Source organism: Lepidothrix coronata, unplaced genomic scaffold (assembly GCF_001604755.1).
Source record: "Lepidothrix coronata isolate B3197 unplaced genomic scaffold, Lepidothrix_coronata-1.0 Scaffold44, whole genome shotgun sequence".
NCBI lineage: Eukaryota > Metazoa > Chordata > Aves > Passeriformes > Pipridae > Lepidothrix > Lepidothrix coronata.
In genome coordinates, this window is record NW_016690224.1 from 1,444,449 (window position 1) to 1,466,846 (window position 22,398).

General features: G+C 49.1%; 2 protein-coding genes across 7 annotated transcripts in view; one reads left to right on the forward strand and one right to left on the reverse strand.

Annotated features, from left to right (window-relative positions):
- Positions 1–397: 397 nt before the first annotated feature.
- On the forward strand, positions 398–8,376 carry TRAFD1 (TRAF-type zinc finger domain containing 1). Of its 2 annotated transcripts, none has more exons than XM_017814249.1 (11): positions 398–615; positions 1,952–2,087; positions 2,161–2,214; positions 3,383–3,644; positions 4,255–4,524; positions 5,092–5,165; positions 5,346–5,561; positions 6,407–6,506; positions 6,788–7,094; positions 7,504–7,573; positions 7,885–8,376. In XM_017814249.1, exons 1-11 carry the CDS (start codon positions 566–568, stop codon positions 7,924–7,926), a joined length of 1,581 nt encoding a protein of 526 aa, XP_017669738.1. In that variant the 5' UTR covers positions 398–565; the 3' UTR covers positions 7,927–8,376. The 2 variants fall into 2 exon arrangements, with proteins under 2 accessions (XP_017669738.1, XP_017669739.1); XM_017814250.1 differs by lacking the exon at positions 398–615 and adding an exon at positions 622–999.
- Positions 8,377–9,146: 770 nt separating this feature from the next.
- Positions 9,147–22,398, reverse strand: part of HECTD4 (HECT domain E3 ubiquitin protein ligase 4) — a 70,306-nt gene continuing 57,054 nt past the window's right edge. For all 5 annotated transcript variants that reach the window (XM_017814248.1, XM_017814247.1, XM_017814244.1 and 2 more), the window contains 14 exons: positions 21,569–21,792; positions 21,336–21,487; positions 20,890–20,996; positions 19,940–20,063; positions 18,998–19,188; positions 18,282–18,428; positions 17,131–17,250; positions 16,851–17,006; positions 15,320–15,423; positions 14,240–14,461; positions 13,708–13,874; positions 13,036–13,231; positions 12,457–12,679; positions 9,147–11,863 (listed from right to left, as the gene is read on the reverse strand). In XM_017814248.1, the coding sequence (XP_017669737.1) occupies positions 11,727–11,863; positions 12,457–12,679; positions 13,036–13,231; positions 13,708–13,874; positions 14,240–14,461; positions 15,320–15,423; positions 16,851–17,006; positions 17,131–17,250; positions 18,282–18,428; positions 18,998–19,188; positions 19,940–20,063; positions 20,890–20,996; positions 21,336–21,487; positions 21,569–21,792 (2,270 nt within the window). In that variant the 3' untranslated portion in view covers positions 9,147–11,726. The remainder of the gene's footprint in view (positions 11,864–12,456; positions 12,680–13,035; positions 13,232–13,707; positions 13,875–14,239; positions 14,462–15,319; positions 15,424–16,850; positions 17,007–17,130; positions 17,251–18,281; positions 18,429–18,997; positions 19,189–19,939; positions 20,064–20,889; positions 20,997–21,335; positions 21,488–21,568; positions 21,793–22,398) is intronic.

Genomic DNA, 22,398 nt, shown 5'->3' on the forward strand with positions numbered 1-22,398 from the left:
GGGGGGGGGATACCCGCGGCGCTGAGCTGGGGGGTATCCGCAGCGCTGGTGGGAAGGGGCCTTGGGGATGCGCGTGAGCGACGCGAGTCGGGGTTGGGGACGCGGGCGCTGACGCGGAGGCAGCGAGAGCGGCCCGGGCTGGGTTTGGGGACGCGAGCCACCGGGAGCGGTGACTGACACGGATCTGGGGCGCCGACACTAAGCCGGGTCGGGCCTGGGGACGCCCGCGATCGACACCCGCCGAGCCCCGGAGTAGCCGCGACCGACACCCGGCTACCGACCCCTCGGGGGCACCCGCCGAGCCCTGAGGGACCTGCGAGCGGCACCCGCCGAGCCCAGGGCCGAGGGCCCCCTGCGAGCGGCCGGAGCCCCGGAGCCCCGGGACCGACCTCTGCAACCGCCCCGGGCCGGGCTGGGGGCCCCCGCCAGCGGCACCCGCCGGGCCGCGCTCCCCCCTCACTCGCTCCCTTCCTCCTTCCCTCCTTTTCTCGCTCGCTCCCCGCCAGGGGAAGGGGCAGGAGGAGCAGCAGCAGCAGCAGCAGCCCCTCGGGGCACCGGCCCAGCCATGGCCATCGCCGCCGTGCCCGGGGCCGAGTCCCGGCTCTGCGGGAACTGGTAAGGCCGGGCCGGGGTCGGTGAGGGCTGGGCCGGGCCGGAGCCGCGTTGAACCGGGGTAGGACTCTGTGGAATGCTGGAAACACCGGCGATCCAGCGGAATAACTACTGCCTTTATAGACAAACGCTTGGCCGTCGTTTTTACCTTCTCAGCTATTAACGCCTTGTCATTTTCTCCACTTTTACTCAAGTTTCTTAACAGGCTGTTAGGGAGAAACTAAAGCGTTCAGATAGAAATACAGACTCGTTTTTCAGTGAAATCCACACGATTTCAGGTTTTCCTTCAGTAGCTCTGTGCTTCAGAAGCTCAGGAGAAATATAAAAATAGAAGCCCTAAGCATACGTTGTTGTGGAAGTTCTCTCTGACAGCAGCTCCCATTGATGGTAATTCAGTGACTGATAACCTCACCTCACAAATTGGGTCCTGACTACAAGCAGTTAAAGAAATCAACTTCTTCAGTGTTGTTTTTTTTCAGAGAGACAACAGAACCCAAAGGGCTTCTTGCAACATCATCCGGGTTTGTTTGGTCTGCGCAGCTCAGATGCTGCTGTGGGGCCTTGTTGCTTTGCCAGGGTTTTGGCAAAAAAAAAGAAACATGAACAGCTGGAGTTGGAGCAAGAGGTTATACAGTTAATTTGGGTGTTTTCAGGGCTGATTTCCTGGAGGGGGGATGATACATCCATCTAGAAGCGATGCTTCCTGCTTGAGGCAGGAGTGAGGACTGAGCTCCTGGCGCCTCAGTTCTTTTTGGTCCTTTTGTCTTTGGTCCTTTCCTGTCCTCAGGGGAGGAAAACGGGCATCTTAGAAATAAGAGCTGGGGAATTTTGGGGTACAGAGTAGTGTTGTTACTGCTGGGGCTCTGAGCAACCTGGGCTGTGGAAGGTATCCCTGCCCATGCAGGGGTGGAACTGCATAAGCTTGAAGGTCCCTTCCAACCCAAACCATTCCATGATTTCATCATTCCCTGAACAAGGGAACAATGTTTGACATCTCATAGCCAAGTTATTTTCAGGCAGAAGCTTTTATCTCCTCAGGTTAGTTTATTAACTTGCACCGGTGCTAACTTGTTTGTGCTGCATGATTCACCTTTCACGTAAGGAAATAAATGCACCTGGATTTTATCTTAATGCAATGTGATTTTTGGGTGCTAAATACATTAATATCCACCTGTGCAGGAACCTTGAGGCCTGGCTGGGCCTTTCTCTGGAGTTACTCAATCACTTTAAACCATGAATTCATCAAAATCTTCCTTAGCATTATTTTTTTGTTACGAACAACTTTTTGAATTTGTTGTCAGTGTGTTTCTGCCCAGTAACCTCAGTGATTTTCTCCCAGCAAAAAGGACATTCCTGCAGTTAATTTCCTCATCCATGAAATCCACTGTCGCAGGAATATTGAAATATGTCCCTACTGCAGCGACTCCATCCCAAAGTCTGAGATGAAGAACCACATTGAGTCTGAACATGTGCAGGTGAGAAACACATTCCCCCTCTGAAACTGCTGATTTCTGTGGCAATTAATCCAACCAGGTCTGTTTGCTGCAGGTGACCTGCAAGTGTAGGATGAAGATTGAAAACAGTCTCCTTAAGGATCACGAGGTTGGTGGATTTTCTCTTCTTAAACCCTTGGGAGAGACTCTGTGGTGTTTCCAAGCACTGATTCCAGAGCCTTCCTGTCAGCCAGAATTCCAGCCTGTGGTTTGTGCATCCTTTTACTGAGTGATGCTTCCTAAATTCACACTTTGTGGGAGAAGGGGGTTGGAAACTGCCTTAAAGTGCTGGAGCCACATAGGGTCTTCATGTCAAGCCATCTGTGATAACTGGTAATTTTTTGTCCTTATTAGTGATTAAAGTGAAAAATAAGTATTTCAAAATATGATTAACCTGGCTTTTTGTCCATTCCTTTACCATTTTATGTTTCTGCCTCTGCTGCAGGGATTGAGTTTTAATAACTGATTATTATATGTGAGTTGCAATAACTTCTGTCCAAACAGACTTTAAAAATAGCCTGTAAAATAAACTAAAATAGGACACAGTGGGATTTTCTGAGTTCTGAATCCACTTGGCTGCTGTCACAGGCAATCTTGTTATAAATGTCAGTCCCTTCCCGTGGGCTCATTTAAAGGCAGCTCTGGAAGTGCCACCTCAGCCTGTTTATTGCTGAGGGGAAAAAGGATTTTCCTTGGAAATCTGTCCAGTTCTAAACCCTGGAAGTGGCTTATCCTGCCCCTTTGTGTGTGACGCTTTTGGCTTTGTTTGCAAAGCAAACAGTGCTGTTTTATTATTGCAGCATCTGCAGTTATAACAGGTATTTTATCTATTTTTAACCCCTTTTAAAGGGCAACTTACCTGTTGTCGAGTGTGGGGTAAAGAATATTTACAAGCAGTTTTTGCTGAGTAGTAAATGAGGTGTAAGTCTGTTCCCTGCAGAACACACACCAAGGTGGTTTTTAGCTGTACTCAGTGAAATGTCCTTGGATTTCAGGTCTGTATCTAAAAGCCACCTTCAAAAACCTCCATGTGAACCTGCTGTCCAGGTCAAAAATAATTTCAAACGGTGCTCTGAGTATCTGGAGAGCTTCAGTTTGTGGTACACAGCTCATACAACACGTTGTCGTTACGTTTCTCGGGTCGTATCTTATTCCAGGCTATTTTTTTAGTGAGGCTTTGGATGAGGAAACAACAGAGTGCTGAACCCCTGAGCAAACTGAGACCCTCCCTCCTCCTTTGCCTCACGTGGGAAGAGCCATCCCTGTGTGTCTTGCAGGAGTCAGCGTGTCCCCTGCGCCCCGTGCTGTGCCAGTTCTGTGACATCCCGCTGGCCTTCAACAAGCTCCAGGAGCACGAGAGCTACTGCGGGGCCAGGACCGAGCCCTGCGGGGACTGCGGCCGGAATGTCCTGCTGAGGGACCTCAAGGAGCACCCCCGGGTCTGTGGGACGGAGGAGAAACCCCGAGGGAGCGGGACAGCACCAGGATTTGGGAATGAGGAGGGAGGTCTGCGAGGTGCGAGGAACCGACTGAGACCAGGTACCTGCGCTGGGCCAGGGGGGAGCCCAGGGGGAAGAGCAGATTTAGGGCAGCTGTGAGGGGGAAAACAGGAGCAGGAGAATCAAAGAAATCAGAAGTCTGGAATCCTGATTTTCTTTCAGTGCAGCCTCTGGAAGCCTGGTTTTCCTTTCAGTGCAGCTTCCCTACCAGCAAACGAAATTAAAACCCATGAAAATTTTGAAACTGTGACATTTCGTGGGTTTCTTCTGTGTAATTCCCACTGTTGTCAAATACAGTGTCCTTGAGAATAATTTGTTTTCTTATCAATATACTGAAAAAACAAAGCTGGAGTGTTTCAGCCTTGTAAAAGGTATAAGGTTACAGGGTATTAATAACTTGCTCAGTGTAGTCACTAAAGCTCCCAAGAAGCCTCAGTTCAAGCTTTTGGAGTAAGGAAGTTACAACTTCCTTATTTTTCTCCTTTTTTGCTTGGTACAAACAAACCCAGGATGATTCTCCTTGTTCATCCTCCTGAATTTGGGACAGCTGTCCTTGGCTTTGAAAGGCTGAACTCCAGGAGTGTCCTGGGAGGGAACTGCTGGGGGCAGGTTTAATGTTTTCTCAAATTTACAATATTTATCTTTTGAAGAGGATGAGCTGGAGCAGCTGGAGAGAAGTGAAATCCCTCATTCCCCACTTCCAGAGGAGTGGAATGCTGAGTTAGACTACGCGTTGGCTCTCAGCCTGCAAAATGAGAATAATCCTCACCCTAACACTGCAGCTGGAATTCCCAGGGACTTCTGGGAATATGATTACACCAAAGAGCCCGGGTCAGCTGCCCACCTCAGTGAGACACAGCAGCCAAACACCTTCTCCTACGACTCTCCAGGGTCTTTTAGCACCTCAAACTGCAGAAAAAGTAAGTGTAAATATGGTGGTGGTGGTGGTGGGTCCTTAAATTTGAGGGAAGGGAGAAGGAAAGATTGGACTGGGAATGTTAAAAATTATCTAGGTATTTTAAAATGTCAAAATTAGTCCTAAGGCAAATTAGGACTTCTCCTAAGGCAAAGCAAGGGAAGAAGGAATAAAAGCTGTGGGGGGTCTCTGACCTTGGTTAGTGGTGGGAGCCCCCCCACAGCCAGGGAGGGATGTTCTCATGGAAATTAGACATGATGGGAAGTAGGATCTGGGAGGGGCCTGGAGAGCAGCTTACTTTGGAAGGACAAATGGCACTGAAGGGTTTATTGAGGGCAGTAAGAGGTGTTTTTCCCAGACCATTCACTCCATCTTTGACCCCAAAGCACTGCTCTCCTCTGGGTGATGTGAAGCTCAGCGAGTGGGGCGGGAGGAGCTGTTTCCTCAGCGTTTGCTCTGGGTGCTGTCCCAGCACAGACCAGAGCCTGGTGCTCAGGGATTGTGAAGATCAGTCACTCCAGCTGCTCCAGACTCTCCACAGTAGAGGATGTTTCCTTCCCTTCCCTTGCAGACACGGAGACCATCATGTTGCCCTGTGAGTTCTGTGAGGAGCTCTGCCCTGCCGAGGAGCTGATCCTTCACCAGGTTTGGGGCTACCTTGTGTCTTGGGGTTTGAAGTAAAGACTTTACTGTGACTGGAAAAGGTGTGGTTGACACAGTGACACTGAGAGAACTCTGGCAGTTGGGTCTTTGCCAAGGAAAGTGGTTTTTAGAGTCGCCTGGCTCAGCAGGAAAGGTGATTTTTCTGTGTTTCTTGTGTAACAGACGGGGTGTAACCCAGCAAGTGCCTTTGCCTCGTTCAGTAAGAGAAGCTCTTCTCCAAATCCATGGGACTACGATGGTCTGTGTGCTGTTGGCTCCAACAGCTGGAGGACTCTCCCTTCATCCCAACCCCAAGCTGTCCAGGCAGATGGAAACATCATGATTCCATGTGAATTTTGTGGCATCCAACTGGAAGAGGAGATTCTCTTCCATCATCAGGTACTGAACAGGATGTGATCTGTCGTGTCACATCCAGCTCAAGGACGTGCTGAGTCCTGAGGGCTCTTGGACATTTTAGGAATTCAGGTAACTGTCCCTGGGTCAGAGCTTCCTAAACAAAGCTCTGGGGTCCAGCTGGAGGGTTGTGCCAGGGTGAGGCTCTGACTGAAAAGTACCAGATTATTTTAAAGCTCTTGTAACAGAAACTAAACAAAAGGGCTGAAATTGCACAATTGAAGTATTTGACTCATACAGAAAATGTTGCGGAAACCTGGATGTGAGTCAACTGAGGGGGGAGAGGAGCACAAGGGCAAAACTGTGTGGGTGGGAGAGGAAGTAGAGAACAGACCTGGGAGTGGTGTGCCCTCTGGAATCTGCTGCTGTTACAGACAAGATTGGAAAATGCTGAGCTCACTCATTTTCTATGTCATGGCTCTTTCACGCTCTTGGTCCCAACAAACTGGAGTTTGCAGCTGGAGTTTGGGTGGTTGTTCTGGGCCTTTCCTCTCCTATCCTGGGGGAGAGTAAAATCAGGGTTGTTGGAAATGAGATCTGATACCATTTCATAGGTTATCCCAGAATAGTTTGGGGTGGAAGGAACCTTAGAGCCCATCCAGTTCCAGCCCCTGCCATGGGCAGGGACACCTCCCACTAGCTCAGGTTGCTCCAAGCCCTGGCCAACCTGGCAGGGGCTGGAACTGGATCAGCTTTAAGGTCCCTTCTGGGATTCCATGACAACAATTCCCTACTAACCTTCTCCTTTGCGGGGGGTGCTGCTGCTCAGTGTTTCCCAGGAATAGTTGGGTGGGAGGTGATGTGAGCAGTGTCTGTGTGTTCTGCTGCAGCACCAGTGTGACCTGCGCCCGGCCAGCCCTGCGGCCGCTGCTCCAGCCCCGGAGAGACGGGAATCGCCGGAGCCGGCGCGGCGACGGAGCAGGCACCAAGGTGGGCACAGCACAGGCTCACTCTGCTCTGTGGTTGGGGCACATCAAACGTGCTCTGTGCTGGTGCTGTTACCCTGTTCTGTCTCTAAGTTGAAAAACCTTCAGTCCTCTCCCCCAGTCTGGGAGGATTAAATCACTAAACTCTGGGTCCTCAATGAGGACCCAGAGCCTTGGGTTATGGAGCCTTGGGTTGCAGAGATGGAAATGGGTCTGGTTCTGTTCTCTCCAGGGGCTGGTGCTGCAGGTGCTGTTCCTGTTAAGCTCTGTGTCCTGTCCTTGCAGGAGATGTTTCTCCTCGGCCCACAGAAGGCTTTGGGCAGTCAGGGCTGGGCTGCCCTGCCCGAGGGACCAAGCTGAGGAATGACATGGCCAACGCCAGGAACACACCATTGTCCTGTTCCCCGGGAGCTGCTGATGCTCCCAACATGCAGGGCAAGCCCAGGAAGGGGAATGGCAGCCAGGGGAGACCAAAGGACAGAGGGACAGGTGAAGCTGCAGGGGGGACAACGCCACGAGCCAGACCTGCTCAGCACTTCCATGGAGAAACCTTCACCTCCAGCTTCTCCAGAGCTGCTCCAGCCCAGCCAAGGTACCACCTTTGCCTTCTGTTCTCTTCCCCTTCCTTGAGGTGCAGATCTGATTCCCTCGAATTTGCCCGTAGCTGAAAAGCTTTTCACAGGCTTTCAAATGGACTCAGTTGAACTTGGCTGGTGCTTATCTGAGATTCAAACAACAAATTTAGCTTCTTACCTCAAAATAGAATGGACAAAGTGGCCCCTGGGATAAAATGCAGGATGACACCTGGTTACCTGTCCATGGCAGTGCTCTGCTCTCCCCAGGCTCTCAACAGGAGCTGGTTCTGTTACAGAAATACCTGGGTCAGGGCTCAGGGGAGACACGAGCTTCTCCCTGACCCCTTCCCCATGTCCCTGCTGTGATACTCACCTGTCCCAGGTGTGTTTGCCTCCTCTGAAGGTGTCCCTGTTGATCCCCCACAGCCCCAGCACTGGAGGAAGGAGCCTCAGGCTGCAGGACGGGCGCATCGGCCTCAGGCGCAGGAGCTCCAAGGTGAGCCTGCAGGGGCAGCTCTGGCAGTGGGATGGGCTGGGATCTGGGCACATGGGTCCCAGCCCTGCAGGGCTCAGGGGGTGGGAGTTCCAGGGGTCCCAGTGCTGCTCCGGGGCTCCCACTGGGCTCCTCCTGCAAGGGAGATGGACAGGGAGGAGAGGACAGTCCCTGGCTGTTACCCCTTGTGATAGCTTTGCCAGGACAAGGAGTTATTTTACATTTCTCCTGCTTCAGAGAGCTTTTTATCAATTGCTTATTATCAAGTAATATTTGAAAAGAGTATTTTTCCTTTCTTTCTCCCTTCCCTTAAGGCCAAAGCCCAGAGCCCAGGGGCAGGATCGCCTGAGGAATGAGCCACCAGTGCTGGAAGACACGGAGCTCTTGGCCCTGTTCCTGTGCTCTGCCCCACTCTAGTCAGAGCACAAGTAAATTCCCACCTTGGATTTAAATTTTTAGGCAGTGACCATTTTCTAAGTATCTATTTTTAATCTGTGAGAGCAAACTTCAGGTTTTTACATCTCCGATTGCCCCCAGCACCCCCAAGGCAGTAAAACCTTGGCCCTACCTGGGTTCTGTGTCCGTGTGGGCTCCTTGTGCAATCCCAGGACAGGATTTATGCCAGGCTGAGCTCCCAGGGTGTGTCCTGCCTTGTCCTGCTCAGGCACAGCAGGTGCCACCCAACAGGGAGCAGTTGGATGGACCTGCCCCACACGGAGCGGGACCGAGGGTCAGAGGTCAAAAGCTTCTCGCATTATCCCAGTTTTGTAAATTCCTTGGAATAAAGTTTATCTGATGCTGTCTCAGAACGTTGTGCAGTAAAAATCTGTTCCATGAACCTTCTCTGAGGGTGTTTCCCTGGTGCTGGACAGGGGGTCTGGGAATCCCCGTTTCACCCTTACCTGCCCTGGGTCTGTGTTCCTGTGCTGTTGGCAGCCCTGGGGCTTTGGGAAGTGGTACTGGAAGAGCTGCAGCAGGTCTCTGAGAAGCCTAATTAAGGGGGTGCAGCAGATGGCATTAGCAGGGCTAATTAGCCAGTCACCCTTTGGGCAGGGTCTCATCTCCATCCCACTGGTGCAGCCGGAGATTAATGAGGGCTGGAGGGATCTTCCTCCTAAAATAAAGACATTTTACAGATGCTCCCAACAAAGGCGTTTATTTATATAAGAAGAATAAAGGTATTCAAGAACAGGTGGCAACCAAACCTGTGTTCTCCCCATTCCTGGGGAAGATCAGGGAAAGGGAGCTGGTTCCTGGGGTTTGGGATGGATAATGGGATGCTTGGGGTCAGAAACCATTAGTATGACAAGTAACTAATTACTGAGGTGGCAGAGCCTGTGTTACTCCTCAGGATAAATATCCCAGTCTCTAGGAAAAGAAAGCTCAGCAGTGGCTGTGCTCGCTTTGGTACAAAATATTTACATTTTGTTCCAAGTAAATAAAAATGACCCATAAAAGAGGGATTTAAAGAGAGAACCTGCAGCTTCCTTCCTCACCCTCCTCATCCTGTGCTTCAGGCAGCTCCAGCAGTGGGTTTCATTCCTGGCAGCCCCAAAGAAGGACACGAGAAGTGCAGAGGGATGTTAAGAATCTCCTTTATGCAGGTGTACACTCGATGGCCAAGAGCACTTACAGGTTAATGCCGTGTACGGAACCGAGATGGACACACACCAAGCTAGAACTAATACCCAGCTCCAGAGTTTTTCCATGGTTTAGTATAATTTTACATTCTGAATGAATATATATTAAAAAAAAATAATAATAATAATCATCACAAACCAATCTTTGCTTTGACAAACAAGCCTAGTACAGACAATGTCAAGTTCATTTAAAGCACGAGGAATTAAGGATGATTAGAAAAGCTTTAATCAAAAGGCCATTGGAGCCGCAGCCGAGGGGCCGCAGCACTTCCTTCCCAAGGAGCATGAAATTAAAAAAAAAAAAAAAAAAAAGCCAAGAAAACCCCCCACAGCTCCTTCTCCTGTGGGGCTGATTCTGTTCTTGAGAACAAACCAAGTCGATGGAGGTTGGTTACTGGTGTGACACTTGTCCTGTAGAAGAAGCTCCATTTACACCCCCAGGTGCAAACGGCATCGACGCAAAGTTCGTTATTTGTAATCATAAATAATTAACTGTAATAAATACGGATCAAGTAACTTTCCAGCACGTCTCGGGGCCGGGGTGCAGATGTGCTCCACTCGGATGTGCTCTCCAAGGAGCACACAGACAGTGGAACCAGCGCCTTGGGAAACGTTGGAATTCCGAGCTCCAGAGCCTTTTGTGGCTGCTCCTCCCACCCGGGGCCTTTCGGGCTTCACGTGGGGGACTGGAACCCAAAACCACCCAGAAAGTGCCCAACCTGCAGCCACAGCTCTGCCACGGAATTCCACTGGTGTACCCCACGTTTCCTCAGGACACCCTTTGGGAACAAACCGGCTCCAAGCCGCTCCTTCGGCTTCGTTTTCCCTCGGTCTTTGTAAACTCCAGGTGTTGGCGCTTCCTCCGAGTGGTTTCTGAGCTACATAAACGCTTCTACCAGGGAATGGACGAGATTGGAGAGTAAATATTCTTCCTACATGGATCTGTTCCCTGGAAAGGGGGATATGCAATGGGAGGGTAACAGCTTCCTAACCACTGGGTTGGGAGACTCCGGATGCCAACGACTACCTACGACTTGCACACACATTCCCACTCGCTCACGGAACAACAACATCCACACGTGTTCAGGCTCTTCCCTCACTCACAGCATCTCCCACGTCCCACACACTCACCGTTCCCAATATTCACAATAATGTACAATAAATACAGTGGGATTCCCAGGAGCACGGACAGGCCAAACCCTGTTCTGGAGACACGGAACACTGACCTGGAGGTGCCGTCACACCCCACCCACCCCTTCCCGAGGCTGAGGGACACCCCAGTGCAGCCCAGCACTGGCACTTGGCTCAGGGCAGTGCCGAGCCCCCGGCACAGGCGGATTCCAGGGTGGGCTCTTCCTTGGAATTCAGGTTCCAAGTGATCAGTGAAGCAACACCGTCCATGAAACCCCTGGATGGGGGTGGCCACTGACACCAGTGAGGGACAAGACAACCTTTGAAGGGCTGCTCTGACCACCCAAACCACGTCCCACAACACACCAAGTGAGACGTGGCGTCATTCTCTCTCCGCAGCCGGCTCCTGTCTTTCCATATAAAACAGAAGCTTCATCCTCCTTCCTCGTCCTCCTGCCGGGTGTCACATTTTTAGGATAATTTGCTCTTTAGATCAAAGATTTTTGAGTACAAAAATGAGTTTGATCACACCCTGGTTGTTCTGAAAGCTCGTTGGGAACTGGGATCAAGTCCCAGACTTTGGGGTTGGACTGTGGTATCTTACACCCTTCAGAGAGAAGCCAGTTTGTTCTGCTGAGATTTTAATTACAAGACATTATTTTGTTGCTAAGCAAAGCAGACATTCAAGAACATCTAGGGCAGGAACCCAATGGAATTACTGCCCTTTCACTGTTCTGTTATAAATCTTCCCAAAAGTGTTGAGCTGAACCCATATTAAGTGGCAGCCCCCGTGTGCTTGCTCAGAGTTTAAAAAGATTTAAAAGGAAGTGATGGAAAGGTGGACATGAGGTTTGGCAGTGAAGTTCCTGCTCCAAACCTCAAGTAAGTGCCACGAATCCTGCCCATGACACAACAGTGCCCGTGCTCTGCCTCTGCCAGTGCAGTGATTCCCTCCCCACACCCAAACTGCGCATTTTTGTACTCAAAAATGTCTCAAGGAAGAGTGATCCATGACTTTCCTGACCTCGGAACGCCCTCCCTGCTGCTGTGTTTGCAGGGGAAGCTCGTTCTGGATTACAAAATTAGAAATGTACATGTTGAAAGGTTTGGTTTTTTCCCAATTAAATTATACACAAACCGGTCTTTACTAAACTATCCTACAAATATTCCACAAACAAGGCAGCAAAAGAACCAGTCCACCACAAAGTCTACAAATACAAAATGGAAGTCTTCTGGGAATTACTGTAACGGGAACGAAGGTTCAGAAAATAAATTAACCTCCAGCTCGTCAGGTGGAGTCACGGGAGGTGCTGGATGGAACTGGAGGGTTTCCACCGTCGGCAGAGTCACGACAGAGTCACCTCTGGGTACCCCCTTCCTCCCCCTCAGCCGCTCAGAGGGTCCTCCCGGTAGTGGATGGCGTATCGGAGCTTCTCCAGCATGATGTCCAGGGAGGAATATTGCGGGAGCTTGATCATGAACATGCACGTCTCCACACGGATGTACCGCGAGTCCGGGGAACCTGCCGGGAGAGGCACCAGGAGGGGGTTGGAGAGGCACCAGGAAGGGTGGTTGAAGACACCCAATGCTTTTCTCCTCATTGTCCCAAAGCTGTTCCTCCCCCACACCCCTTACTGAGGGTATCAAAATCAAATCCCTGCCTCTTGTGGGTCTTTTGAATCTTAAATATCCTGTGCTTCTCCAAGAGGCCTTGGGCCGATATTTTTCCGATAGCCCAATAATTTTAAAAGCATAAGAGACAAATATACAAAGTCTCTCAGTGTCTCTCTAGAGACAAAATTTTAAGTATCATGGAATCTCAGAATGATTTGAGTTGGAAAGGACCTTAAAGCTCATCCAGTTCCACCACCCTGCCACGGGCAGGGAACCTTCCGCTAGAAGTTCAGGTTTATGTTCCATTTTATTTTTACATGGCTTAAAACCAAATTCTCTTCTTATTTACACTCACAACTACCTGCCTCTCTCATTGTCATTGTTTGTGCACTAAATACAAGTTTAAATTACGTGAAGGGGGACTGAAAGCTGGAACTGTGCCATGAGAGGAACCACCTCCCCTTGCCTTTGGAGGTGGACACCCCCAGGACACCCCCGTACCTGCAGCACCGTCAGGGGGGGCGATTTTCATGGGATATGGGGGCACGTGGGCGGTGTCGGGGCCCCCGTCCTTGCAGGGGCAGGTGAAGGGGATCCTCTCCTGGTTACAGGCAAACTTGATGAACTTGCAGAGCTCCTCCTGCGTGAACATCTCCAGGGCGCTCCAGAAGAACTCGATGTGCTGATCGGTCTCCATCAGTCCCACCTGGTACATGGTGTGTGCCTGAGGGAACAGAAAGCACATGTCCACTCCTGCCCTCCTCTCTGCCTTCGGGAATCTTTCCCACTACACTTCAGATAAATACAAATCAATAAAATGGAGATGGATTTAAAAATTTGATGTTAAAAAGCAAATTCCTTATTCCTCTCTGGAACAAGCCCCACTCCTATTATTTCCTGAAGCCAGTGAAATCTTAAAAAACTTCCCTGGGAGTAAAGAGAGGTGTCCAAGTACAGGCCAGAGTTCCTCAAGGATGTCCTGGGTGCATCACAAGCAGAAGATTACCCCCAACACCTTCCCACTGGATCCTCCTCTCTGTGTCCCAGGGGGAGCTCGGCCAAACCCGCCATTCTTTGTACCTTGAGAAACTCCAGGTTGATGTAGGGGAGGCCACAGGTCCTGAGCTCCATCTCCAGGGGGGTGAGCGTGGTGAGGAGCTGCAGGGGGATGATGGAGCCCAGCCCTGCCCTCACTGCAGTCATGCACTCCGGGGTCTGTAGCTCCCGCATCCGCAGGCTCCGGATCGCGGCCGCGTACACGTCCTTGTTCTCCCACCTGCAGGCGCAGAGCTGGGATGAGGCAGGAACGCCCGTAGAAGCCCTCATGCCCCACCCCAGACCATCATGTACAGAAGCTATTTATGAGGGATTCCACTTCTGAATAATCCAGAGTGAGCGATAAGCGCTTTGCATTCCGATGCTTCCCAGTTTAATTCCACTCTCTTCAGCTTCCTCCTCTCCTCTCCTCTCCTCTCCCCCCTGCCTGTTTCTTCTCAAGCCTCACATCTGTGGCTGTTCCCTGAAGGTCACCCACAGCTGACTCCAGCCCTGCTCCTCAGCTCTCTGTTCTTTACAGAACCAAACAGCATCAATGATTCCAAATCCCTGCCAACTTTTCACACAGTAAAGCTTTCCCAGAGCCCCCCGCTTCTCCCAGAAGCACCTCTGAAGAGCCTGGTGCTTGGAAAGTCACCCCAGAGGTGGTTCTTCCCCACCTAAGAGCCATGTCCTGCCCAGAAGGCTGTTCCTTACCCCACGGGGATGTGCCTCCCCCTGGGACACAGCTCCACCTCCTCCCCTGTCATGGTCAGGTAGGTGAATTTGCAGCAGGGTTTGTTGGGACAGTCAGGACTCTCCGTCGCCAGGTGCTGAGAGGCAATTTCTGCACACAGAGCTTCCAGTTCTGTCTCATCATTGATCTGTGGGAAACAACCACAAGGGTCTGGTGACCAGCAGGGCAGGGACTCTGTCCAGGTGTCACCACAACGGACAACCCGCTCCAACAGTGGAATCCAGGAATTGCTTTGGGAGTTCTGGTCTGGTTTAGCAATTCCACATGCTGGTAAACATTTCAGCAGCCTTAATTCCCCTCTGCCTGGCAGCAGGAGAGGCTGAGAGGCTTCTCCAAGGTAACAGGAGGTAAAATCCTACAACACAACACTTCCTGACCCTGCTCCCATGAAAACCACCTGCCAGGATGGAGCCACCACCGAGGGGAGACAGGACAGCAGTTCCCTGCTGGGGACACTGAGAAAAAGGAGGGAAAGGGAAAAAAATTACTTACATTTTCAAACTTTTTGACGTAGTTGTAGGTGAGGATGTCGGCTTCCTGGAGATCCACGTCAGGATCCAGGGGCTCTCCCACCAGGGTCTTCCAGAAGGAGGGCAGGAGGTCCAGGGGCAGAGGAACATCTGCTCTGATGGCAATTCCCAGGAGCTGCCCAAAGAAATGGAACAGCTGCTCCTCGGCGTAGGTGATGGGGCTGGGAGTCAGGATGTACTTCCCCTTCGGAAAAAAAACGGGCACACAGAGCAGGATTTAACAACTGACAGTCCTGAGGGGCCATGTGGTAACAGGCTGGTGGAAACCCTGACTGGAACCTCAGGAATAACGTTTATTGGCTACAGAAGGACCTGCAGAGAGTGGCAGGGAGGCTGCGTAATTTATACACTGATACCACGTTATCACTTCATCAGCAAATCAACACCCTACTTGTTTTATGCTTGATATTTCAGTCTTTCAGTTGTGAGATGTTTCTGAAATACAGACTGGATTTGCAGAGCCAGGTTTGATACACAGTTGGTCTTAAGCTGAGGTAAATGGCCTGTTTCCTACTTGTGAATATTCTCAAGAAGGAAGGATCCCTCAACTACTGCAAATACTTTGGGCCATAAGCTTTATCTTGTTTCTAAAGAACATCTACTGCACAAAATAAGACGCTAAAAATGCACTAAATAGCACAGATGGAGCATCTTATTCTACTGGGAAAGTGAATGACCTTCCTGGTGATATTCCTGGAATAATACCTGGAGTTCACCAGTTTGGGACAGAAAATCTCTATCCCAGACAACTGAACCCCATTTACTCTGAACTCTGACCGGGAGTCTTAATTCTGCTACATTTTGCATTTTGATGACTTGGCTCCTTCCCCAAGTGCCTGTTGCACGTGAGGTGCAACAGGGATTCACCAAGAGCCACTCCCAGCTCCCTCAGGATGTGGGACCTGCCTGGTTACATGTGCTGGGAGGGGCTGCTGATGTGAGGCCTCTCTCTGTCCCTCTAAACAAGCGTGTTCCTCTCCTGTTCAAATCCAGCATCCAAAAAGAGAAAAACCACCTCATTTTTGGCACTGAGATCTCACACCTTGTTCTTATTGACGGCAGAGCTGGGGCACAGCAGGAGCAGGGAGAGCGAGGAGCTCTGGAGCTCTTTGCACACTTGCCAAAGGAAGTGACGGAAAGATCCACCTGGGAAAGAGACAGGGAAAACAAGGAAAATATTGATTTGTTTCCTGTTGAATTCCTGAGTGCTGCTTTGTCTTCCAGCACTCTGAGAACAGCAGAACTGTCTGTCCCACCAGCTGGCCTGCAAATGGGATTTGTTGCTGGATTAGGAGATGCATGGTGCTGTGTTACAACAATGGAGTGTTTGCACAGGTAGGAGCAGTGAGGTGATGCAGAGACCAGCACAGATGCTGAGCCACAGACATAACATTTATCTCCTCACAGCTACTGCCAATAACCACCACAGACCTCCAAAAGAGAAGAACTCCCCTGGGAGAAGGCAGCAAGGAGCCCCTGGCTCAGCTAATGGGTGCACGCTCACGGGAATGTTCCTTTCCACATTGGGACAGGAGTTGATGAGATGAGAAGTGTGGTTTGGACTCTCTGGCTCCATATTCCCCCACAAATCTCCAACAAGGACCACAACAATCAGCACAGACCACATGCATTTGGATAGCAGTGATTGATTTGCTGCTTTGACCATGGCTGACACCTGCCTGGATACCCCAGTAATTATTCAACAGCTCTGCAAAGCTGAATTGCCTCATATTGTGTTTAAACTAGTCTCTTCCTGAAAATACAGGCTATGCCAGCAGAATAACACAGTCAGCTTTGTCAGGAATTTGAATTGAATGTTGTCTAGTTTAAATTCGTAGGTGTTGTTTCAGTGCAATTTGGTTTAATAAGAATTGTATCATTAAATTCCATCATGATTCAAGTAGAAAAATAACTAATCATGTGGTGGAGAAGAGGGACAGATTATAGATCCCGTTTCATAAATTCCATCCTCTTGCAACAATTATGTGCAATATAGAGATGGTGCTGGGGAGGGAAAAAGGAGACACTGGACTAATCTGAATTTGGGTAAAATGAACAAGTCCGAACCCTTTAGGAAGAAGCCTGAAATCTGACTTGATTTCAGCTTGGCTGCATCTGTGAGGTGAAGGGATAAGAAGGCAGACAAATACAGAGAGGAAAAAGGAATGACAGAAACTACAGATCTGATCAGTAAGCAAGAAAACATCCTATTGAAAACACCCTAAACATTGTTTAGGGAAAAATATACAAGTATGCTCCAAATAAGCAAAGAAATCCTCACAAGAGTATCTGCCATGAAAGGGTTGAAGGGCAAACTGAATCCTTCCTTTTCATCCCGAGGTACTCGGAATTTCCTGGGATCAGGCATGTCAGATGCCATTTACTATTTCCCTGTGCACACACAGAGCCCACAGAGCATTTGAGAAGCCAAATGCAGAAGGGGATCACATTCTTTCCACCTGCAGGACTATGAACACTATGAAGGGAACGCTGCTCCCTGGAGTTGACAAGAGCATGTTCCAGTGAAGCCCTGGGCTCTGCCTGGTCCTGGTGACTCTGTCACCCCCACTTACTGGTGCCATGGACCTCCTCCCCGGTGAAGCGGATGTTGAAGGCGTAGGTGGGGTCCCCCCCACTGGCCAGTTTGACGCAGAGCTGGGAGGAGGGGACGCAGCCCAGCTGCCGCGCGGCCTGGCAGAAGTAGGAGTTCTCCGAGGAACGGATCTCCCCTGGGGAAACACACCGGGAAAAGAAACCCCCACGCTCAGAGCCTTTGCATTCATCAGCATCTGAGCTTGGGGAGAGCAGAGCTGACTCGTAACGGGTTTTGGAAAGGATCGGTGCTTCCCATACCTCCAACAATTTCCAGGGGATCCAGGGTGATTTCTGGGGCTGCGTGGTCGGCAGTTCTTTGGACAGTGGCATTGAGCACCCTGTTCATTACAGTGACTTTCGTGTCATAGAAGATTAAACCTGAAGAAACAAACACATTTCAGTACAGTTAATTCACCCTTCTACAATCTTCTTTTCTGAAATTCTCTAACGGGCAATGGTAGAATAATAATTTCCTCTTCATTAGGTAGGTGAGACATGGCTAATCTATGCTCTTTCAAAAAAGCATTTCATAGAATCCCAAAATGGTTTGGGTTGGAAGGGACCTTAAAGCTCACCCAGTTCCAGCCCCCTCCATGGGCAGGGACAGCTGCCACTAGACCAAGTAGCTCCAAGCCCTGTCCAACTTAGCCTATTTGTTACTCATGTTTTCTGGAATAAGTGCACTGGGATAGAACACTGATGAACACAATTCCAATGTTCTATAAATAGATCCCAGCAACTCCACCACAACTTCTGTAAATAGAAACACTTTGCCAAATAGTTGTCAGACATCTGGGATGTTTTGACAGTAAAGCTTCAGGCAAGAAAACATGATAAAAAAATAGGGCTGTGACACTGACCCAAAAATAAATCTAATTTCTCTATAAAGAGAAACCTCTGAACATTCCTCTCTTCCCCATACTGGTTTACAAGGTTTTTTCCAGCTGGGCCAATAAAAAAACCTCCTTAACACACTGACACCTCTGGTGAATTCTGTATCATCTTCTTCAGAAGACAAACTTGGGAAGTGTAATGACCTAAATCTTGAGTTTGCTTGTTGTTGTGAGGGCTGTAAAAACCACTTTAAATGCTGATGCACAGCAAGTATTTTCTTGATCTCCCTAATTCTACAACTTCGATGACAAATTCCTGGAACTTTCACCTGATCTGCTGCTTGTTAACAACAATTTTAATTTATGGATGCTGCCAAGAAGATAAAGGAACATTGAAGGCCACCCAGAGACAGAACATGGGCCAGCTCCCTCTGTGATTAAGGGGCACAGTGTCTAACAACTTAATTGAAAGAATGAACTCCCTCTCCTTTAAAAATCGAAAGGAGCAAACTTTCCCCCCACAGTGCCCTGGGGTGATGCCGTGTTTGGTGCCCCCTCCCAGCCCTGCCCAGCCACCTTTGGCCTCCTGCAGCAGGGCAGCGATGCTGTTCCCGTACATGTCCGTCTGGCGCAGCTCCACCAGCGGCAGGAAGAACGTTTCCAGCGTCGTGTTGAGGGACTGGAGCAGAGCAAAGCGCAGGCGCAGGCTCTCCACGGGAACATCTGGGGGGAACATCCAGTCAAGGACAGAAAGAGACCCCACACCTACTGCAAAGCCCATCTTCCCAGCAGGTTTGGTCCAGGAGCCACACAAGCTGTGTCTAAAGCAGCCCCTCTGATCCCAGCACTCGGGATGCAAAACCATCTGTGATGTTTCCTCCTGGATCCCTCCGGGTGTCTGAGTCCAGGATCTTTCATCATCGCTCAATTTGCATTACGTGGAGACCTTCTTAGAGGAACTTAGTGCTTAAAATAGGATTTAGGTGACTAAAGTCTGCCTAGTCCAGAATGGAAATTCAGCCTTCCTTCCCTCTGCAAGCCAAACTCACCAGGTATTTCCTGCTCCAGCTTGATCTAGGAATTCTGTTTGGAGAGCAGGGAGCAGTTGCAGTGCATTCCTAACTTTGCCCAAGCACGCCCAAGGACAGAAGACCCAGACTCAGCATCCCCTCATCCCACCAAGGCTCCAAGCTCCAAAGGAATGTCCCTACCCCTGGGGACAGCCGGGTGGTTCGGGAGCACTCCCCAGTCTTCCCCTGGAAAAGGCCTCTATGCAAACAATCCATACATACTCAACAGACAGGCAACCCTGGGATCTGCTGCATCAGCTGGATCCAGATACACCTCATGGGGATGGAGCCGTGCTGGAGTGATGGCCAGGTGACGGCACAGCCTGTTGATGTACTGGACAAGGGCCACATCCATCTCCAGGGTCCACTTACGGGACGCTTTCTGGGCATGTCTGGCATCGATGCAGGCACACCTGGAGGTGAGAGGTGTAAAACCTGGTCAAACCAAGCCCTACACTGCTCACTAAGAGCATTTGGAGAACCACACGTGTTATAGGAACTACCTGGAGTTGAGCTCTTCTGTCCCCTTAAGCAGAGCTGTTTCATTACAAAAATTCCAGTCTGAGGACAAGAACTGATTTATCCCCCATTTTTCCTCACTGTTATTAAATAATTAGGAAAAAAGAAATTGCCTATTAAGCTCACTTAGTGCACTATCTCCTCTGCAGAAGATATGGGGAAAGGAGCTATAACAATTAGCTTGTGGCCTGACACAGGGAGATAAGGAGAATTCATTTAAGGGACTTTATTCTTGTACAAGATTAAGAAATTAACTGTTCCCTCTTCTACACAATTTCTGACCCAGTAAGAACCCTGACAGTTAAACAATTACCCAGTGCACTGGTTGTGGAAGGAAATCAGAGACAGATGGAGCTACAATTCTCATTACGGTAATTTATTATCCAGTGTGGAAGCTATAAAGGACACTATGGCATCTGATTTTCTTGACTATGCTACAAGAAGTCAGGAACCTGCATTTGGACAGCACAGGGACTCCTTCAAAGCATGTTTTGAGAAAATAACCAATTTTATCGACAGGCCTTGCAGCCATGGATGGAAATTGGAGTGTTAAAGCCACTTGGAGCAGGAACCCTTGGGATCAAGATTATTAAAGTGAGCACAATGAATCGGTATCACATTTACAAAAAGATGTGCAAAGTTTACCTTTCAAAGTGCAGGTCATACCCACAGGAGAGGATGGCTCTCCACACACTGCGGATGTCCTGCTTGGAGCGGTCCACCACGAATCTGTGGAATCCATCCAGGGTCAGATACTTCTCCTCAGGAACTGACAGCAAAGATGAGACCAGCAAACAGTGAATGACTTGCCCTAAAGTTTAAACCCCACAAAGGACAAGTGGATGGCTGCTACTTCCAGCTTTGTCCTGGTTCTCCCATCCCACCATGGATCGTTCCAACCATCCCAATGTCAGGTCCAACCTGGCCCTCAGTCAACGGCACTTGTTCCCTCCTCTCAAGGACACAAGTCACCCACTACCCTCTGCAACAGCTCCATCTAACCAGGTATCAAGGATCCACACTTGGCTGAATACTCAGATTCCCAGCTTCTGAGCTAACCTGGCATTTCCTACAAGGAAGAGCAGAGTCCAAGCTCATGTCTGTTCACTCTTCCACCTGACTACAGAAAAATTCCAAGCATAAACCCCTGTCAGGGCATGGCTGTGCTGTCTCCTCCACGGATACACTTAGGAGGTATCTGAAGCTTCCCTTTCATCCAGTTTCATTTTTGTAACTTAAGAATTTCTAATATAAATTGAGAAACATGATTAAACCCCACCTAGTTCAAGCCCATGATATCCTAACTCCCCACTACAAAAAACCCTTGAGACCACACCCCTGAGGAAGTTCTCTACTCAATGTATTCACACAGTCTACACACTGTTGGATGAATGGCATGAGCACAGTTTGCTCTCACACTCACAAGCCCAGATTTAGAGATACAAATAAACCCAGCATTCTAAATCACTCTTTCAAAAACATTCAGTTAGCCTCGTTAAAAACAAACCAAATCTATCATGATGTCATATAAATGTCAATAAATAATATTTTTTTTCTAGTACGTAAAACTATAAAAAATTCTCTCCAGCTCCTACCTTCCTGTTTCTTTGTGGGAGACTTTTCGGGGTCCTTCTCCTCAGGTTTGCTCTTCTCAGGAGATTTTGGCTTTACAGTAGGTTTCTTCTCACTTAAGGCTGTTCGGCTGAGGGACAAAGTGAGTATTAGGATCCAAGTTTTCTTTCATCTCTCCACAGAATCCCAGAATGGTTTGTGTTGAGAAGGACCTTAAAGGCCATCTGGTTCCACCCCTGCCGTGGGCAGGGACACCTTCCACCAGACCAGGGTGCTCCAAGCCCTGCCCAACCTGGCCTTGACTCAAGAGTTCAAGAACCCAAAACGTTCCTTGAAGGTCTTTTATAATCCCGAAGTTGCCTTTCCCTCTTCCAATCCATAGAAATACAGAGGGAGAGGGAATAAAAAATCTGGATACTTATAGAGAAATCAACTGTTTCACAAGTGCCAAAAGGCTGAAGACACCAACCTGACACTGTTGAGCATGGACTTCTCCTTGGTAGGGGGTTTGGTGACCGGGCGCTTGGTGCTCACCACCTTCACCGGGTGCTGCTCCTTGCCCGCCTTGTTGTACTTGCTCTTGTCAAATTTGGGCTTGGGCACCCCATACTTCCTTAAAATCTTCCAACACAGAAAGGGAACGATTACCCAGTGCTCTCAAGTGGCACAAAAAGATGCTGCAAACAGTTTTTAAAGCATTACCTGGGTGAGCTGGTCCTCGAGCACCTTCTTGGGAGGGCGGACGTTGGTGAAGAACACGTGCAGGAGGTTCCCAGGAGTCTGGGAGTTGATCTGCTCCTTGCTGAGGTAGATGTCAGACACCTTGATGGGTTTGGCTGGGGTCAGGCTCAGCATTTGCTCAGAATGGACACAGCTTTTAAAGATTTCTGTGAGGACTTCTCGAGCACCTGGGACCAATTTCTCACCTAATAAAAAAAACAAAACAACAAACCAGCAATATGGTACAAAATACCCTGACAATTCTATAGGATTTGCAACGTGAAAATAGATTTTGCATTCAAATATTCTATCACATGGCACTTGCTTTGACATAGAAAATCACTTTCGTAGGGGAAAAAAAAAAAATCACTTTTGTAAGGTAAAAAGTCACTTTTGTAGGGAAAAAAGTCACTTTCATAGGGAAAGGCTGACCCTTCTGCATCCATTTTTGACAGAGAACTAACTGAATGCTTTCTCCTGTTTTGGCCACATACTGTAATTATTATTTGAGTGGGAATGAAAAAAGTCAGACTATTTATGATGCCAGTACAAAAATTATGTGGTGTAGACAGACAGCAACACTTATCAGCTGAACTAGTAAGTCAACTGAACTTCCTCCAAGTATTATCCTTCCCTGATTCAGGATTCTGGCCCATTCCAGGTCTTTCATGCTCTTAAAGAATATAAATTACTCCTTGTTCTACTTGACCAATTTCTACTCTAAAGTTATGCTGTGTCTAACAGTGGTAAATTATCACAGTGGTTATTTTCTCAAAGAAGTCCCTAAACAATTCAATCAGTAGTTTTTTGGG